Source organism: Octopus sinensis, linkage group LG23, assembly GCF_006345805.1.
Source record: "Octopus sinensis linkage group LG23, ASM634580v1, whole genome shotgun sequence".
NCBI classification, from domain to species: domain Eukaryota; kingdom Metazoa; phylum Mollusca; class Cephalopoda; order Octopoda; family Octopodidae; genus Octopus; species Octopus sinensis.
The window spans coordinates 15,001,809-15,006,522 of NC_043019.1; the positions used below are offsets into that span (position 1 = coordinate 15,001,809).

General features: G+C 41.4%; 1 protein-coding gene across 6 annotated transcripts in view; it reads right to left on the minus strand.

The window, feature by feature from the left end:
• Window positions 1–4,446, minus strand: part of LOC115223456 (lysophosphatidic acid phosphatase type 6) — a 40,973-nt gene extending 36,527 nt beyond the window's left edge. For 2 of the 6 annotated variants that reach the window (XM_036512535.1, XM_036512534.1), the window contains exon 1: window positions 2,596–4,446. In XM_036512535.1, the coding sequence (XP_036368428.1) occupies window positions 2,596–3,372 (777 nt within the window). In that variant the 5' untranslated portion in view covers window positions 3,373–4,446. The remainder of the gene's footprint in view (window positions 1–2,595) is intronic. The other 4 variants (XM_036512538.1, XM_029794038.2, XM_029794039.2 and 1 more) reach the window with 3 other exon arrangements.
• Window positions 4,447–4,714: the final 268 nt, after the last annotated feature.

The following is a 4,714-nucleotide window of genomic DNA, read 5'->3' on the forward strand; positions in this document are numbered from 1 at the left end:
GACCTTTTGAGCGGGATGGGTTACTCGACCAGAAGAAAATTCTAACTGGTCATGCGCTGTTTATCTTGATATGAGATCACCATGTCGCGCACATATGGTTGTGATGCATGTGCCTAGTGTACCCTTATCAGACGGGTAGTCATGATGGGTATACTGGGCTTCGTATATTTTACCCCAGTATCACTTTGATAGCACACACTGCTCTGTCATTCAATAATAATAATAATAATAATAATTATAATAATAATAATAATATTGGTTTCCAATTTTGGCACAAGGCCAGCAATTTGGGGGGATGGAGTAAGTCAGTTACATGTTAGACAGGTCCTTATTTTATGGCCCCTCCCTCCAAAAGGATGAAATACATATTCAACCTCCGCAGAATTTGATCTCAGAACGTAAAGACATGAAATGCCACCAAGCATTTTTACCTGGTGTACTAACGATTCTGCCAGTGCACCACCTTGGTTAACGAGGATATCATGAATAGAGGTGGGGCGTGGGCAGATTTTGATGATAGTAGCGATGTTAATGGTGGTGGTGGTGATGGTGATGGCAATGTTGATGTTGAATGTTGGTGGTGGCGGAGCTGCTGATTGTGGTGGTGGTGGTGGTGATGATGGTATTGTTCTTGATGATGGTGAGCAGGATTATGGAGAGATAGTGGTGTTGATAGCGGCAATGCTGTTGCTGATAATGATGGTGTTATCGGTGATGGTGGCAGGGTCGATGACGGCATTGTTGCTGATGGTGGTGCGTATGGACATGACACAGATATTGATGAGGGCTTTTTTTTTCTTCTCTCATTATTGTGGATTAGCTCCTATCTGTTGTTATCAGCCGCTATGAATGTGGTAACACACCTCTCTCTCTACTTCAGTCTCTCTCTCTTTCTCCCTCTCACACACACATGCCCACAACATAAGCACTAGCCAATGAGATAATCATCAAGGCGGTCAACCCAACTGCTAGAAACAGCAGCCTAACCTCCCCCCCCCAAATCATATATCGCATCACACCATCTTGTATTGAGAGAGGTGGGCATTGACACTGTAGTCCTAGATAAACTATGACTGAACAGAAGACGTAGTGGTCACGTGTGGAAGGCTTAGATCATAGGTTCTGCTTCAGTACATCATTACCCTAATGACTATATAGTCCAATAAATAAAATTAGATAGAAACACAAGAATACGATGATGTTAACGATGATGATGATGATGATAAAGGAGCGAAGAGGGGGGATGAAATTAGGCATATGCCATTGTTGTTGATGATGATGATGATGATGCTGATGATGGTGTATAGCCCTCAGTCATCCCTGCTCTAGTCGAATCCCACCCCCACTCCCCCGATTCTCATGCTGCTTAAAGTCTGTCCGTTTCAGTCGTGGCCATCCAGCCGGTCTTTTGTAAATTATCCAATATGCCAGCTGCCTACTACTACTACTACTACTACTTACCTCCTCCTCCTCCTCCTCCTCTGAAATTGCTGGCCTTGATCCAAAAATTTGAAACCATTATTGTCATTATTATTATAATTATTATAATTATTATTCCTCGTCCTGATTTCGAAATCCGCCGAGGTCGACTTTGCCCGTCATCCTTTCGAGGGGGTCGATAAATCAAGTACCAGTGAAACACCGGGGGCGACATAATCGACCACGCCCTCAAACCAAATTGCAGGCCTCGTGCTTTTACTAGAAAAGATTATAAACATTAACCATTATGAATTATTGCTACTACTACTACTACTACACCCCTCCCTCGAAATTGCTGGCCTTGTGCCAAAACTTGGAATCTTTATTTATTTAGGACTGAATGTAGTAAAATCAGTAGGTTTTGTGATTTGAGGGAGGTTCAGCTGCTATATCTAATACGTCACTTCGTTGCCATGTTGTCAGTACAAATGACAGTCGTTTGTTTACAGATCTCCCTTTTTTTGTCGTCGTGGTAATTGTGGGCCTTCTAAGGGACGTGGGTCAAGAACCCCTTCTCTCTATTCCACATTCTAATTTTTTTCAATTCCAGTTTAGGGGGAAAATAAATAATAATAATAATAATAAAAATTGAATTAATAACGCCAAAGAATCTCGTAATATCGACAGACGTGTCTGACGATGTTATGTTACGCAACTCGATTCAAATCTTCGAAATACTTTGTAGAAATGATAAATCAACACCCGGTATATATCTTTCTAGAAATCTACCATTTTATCGATCACTACAACTGTTAACACCAACACTACTACGCTCGCCTTACGGAAAGAAAAAGAAATGGCAAAGCCAAGTTGGCCACGGCGTGATTTGAACTCGAAACGTAAGGGGACGTAACTACATGGCATCAGGCTACAAGTCCGACGCTCTGTCGGTTCTGCCAATCCAATGATCCTTCCCAATCCATTGATGATGTAGAACACGAAAAATAAGTAGGAGTACACACACACACACGTATATATGATGATGATGATAATAATAATAATGATGATTTCTTTATTAACCACAAGGGTTAACATTAAGGAAAACATTACGGGCAGTGCATGACAAAATAAAGAATGTGTAGTAATAATAATAATAATAATAATAAGAGGACAAACCTGTTCGATGTTGGGAATAGTCAGAATGGGGGTTCGTGCTCCGTGTCGGAAAATGACAAGGGCCTTCTTGAGGACAAGTCCTGGAGGGGGGCATTGTTGCGACTTTTCAGCAGTACCATGGGTGATGCAGTTTTTGGTGGGGCCTTGTTTGGTAGTTTTAGAAACATCAGTCTCGCAACAGGTAGGTAACTTTCCAGCTAACTTTGATTTAGTCAACGGCTTTTGGTCCTCGCTGATTTGGCTGCTCGACTCCACTTTGAACCTACACAGCAAGCGGGAGATACAGGCAACGAGAGGGTTCTCCTTGCGTGGGACTAGGTCCTCTTCGGATAAGTCTGGCCCATAGCATAACTGTTCTGGTAAATTTGGTTCTGTGGAGGGTGAATCTAGTTCTGTGGGGAGTAAATTTGTTTCTGTGGAGGGTAAGTTTGGTTCTGTGGGAGCTAAGTTTGGTTTTGTGTCGGGTTTGCTTGGCTCTGTAGGGGATGGCTTTGGTACTGTGGAGGTTAACTTTGGTTCTGCGGAGGATAAAACTGGTTCCTTCTCTTGTTTATTTGAGGCCATCAGTGTGATACTAGTACTACCAAGCATCACTAACGACACACCAGTGAGCACTACACCACCTCGACTTCCACGGCCACCACCTCCACTGCTACTACTACTACTACTACCACTACTACCACCACCACCGCCGCCACCTCCTCTACTACTACTACTACAATAGTCTCTACTGTAGACCACACTAAACCGCCACAATCTTCTTCCTAAACGATTCATTGTGTATGTATCTATGTATACGTGTGTGTATATATGTGTGTATATCTACGCGTGTATATAGATGTGAGCACGTGTGTATGTGTGTGTATATAAATATATATTCTTTTCTCTGCTGTGTGTATATTTGTTTTAGAGCGTCCTTGTCTGCGTCCACCTTATCGTATTGTGTGTGTGTGTGTGCGTGTGTATGTATTAGATTGCTAATGGTACATGTATGTGTATGTGTCTATGTGTGTGTGTGTGTGTGAGGGAGAAAGAGAGAAAGAAAGACAATATGTTGTATGTTAACGGCGTCCGTTGGTGGATGTGTCAGCGAGTGTATGAATGTGTGTGTATATATATATATATATATGTGTGTATGTGTATATGTGTGTGTGTGTCTTGTGATGTTTGTATCAGTATCTCTGCGTCTGTTGCGATGTGTGTGTGTATGTGTGTGTTGCGTGTGTATGTGTGTGTGTTGCGTGTGTGTGTATGTGTATGTGTGTGTATGTGTGTGTTGCGTGTGTGTGTAGCAGTGAGAGATATAAAGTTAAAGATGCGTTTCTATGAATGTGCGAGCGTATATACACGCGTGAGCATGTGTGTAACGTGTGTGTGTGTGTGTGTGTTTACACTGTATCTTTAAGATGCGACTGTGTCACAAAGATATATGACATGAGAGTGCGTGTGAGAGGGCGCGCGTGCGTGTGTTATGATAACAGTTTACGACGACGAAAACAGAAACAGAAGAGATTAAAGATTAAATACAAAACGTGTACGCACACACACACACACGTTTTGTCTCATATATACGTGTTTGCGCGTGTGTGTGTGTATATATATATAAGGTCTGAGATGCGTGACAGACAGCGTGTACGCACGTGTGTACTTAGGTGTGGATCAACGTAGGATAGAAGAAACTTTTTTTGAGGCAATTAAGAGAGTTTGGGAGAGAGAAATATATATAAAGATAGACTAACGTTCAACAAGACAAACCCAGCAGCAATTAAAAACTTTTTTTTTTCCAGCGACAGTCTATATGTATCATACGTGTGTATATACATATAATATATATATAATATATATGATATATATGATATATACACGCGATCGTGCGCGAATTATGTAAGAGTTTAACAATGTGAAAGTAAATTAGCGGTTATGCTATATATACCTTCTTTTTTTAAAGAGCTGCAATCAGTGATTGGACTTGAAGGGAAGAGGAGAGAGTGAGTGAGTGAGATATAATAGAGAGAGAGGGTGTTGAGGGAGAGACGGATAGATAGGTAGATAGATAGATAGATAGAAGGATAGATAGACAGAGAGATAGATAGATAGATAGATAGATAGATAGATAGAT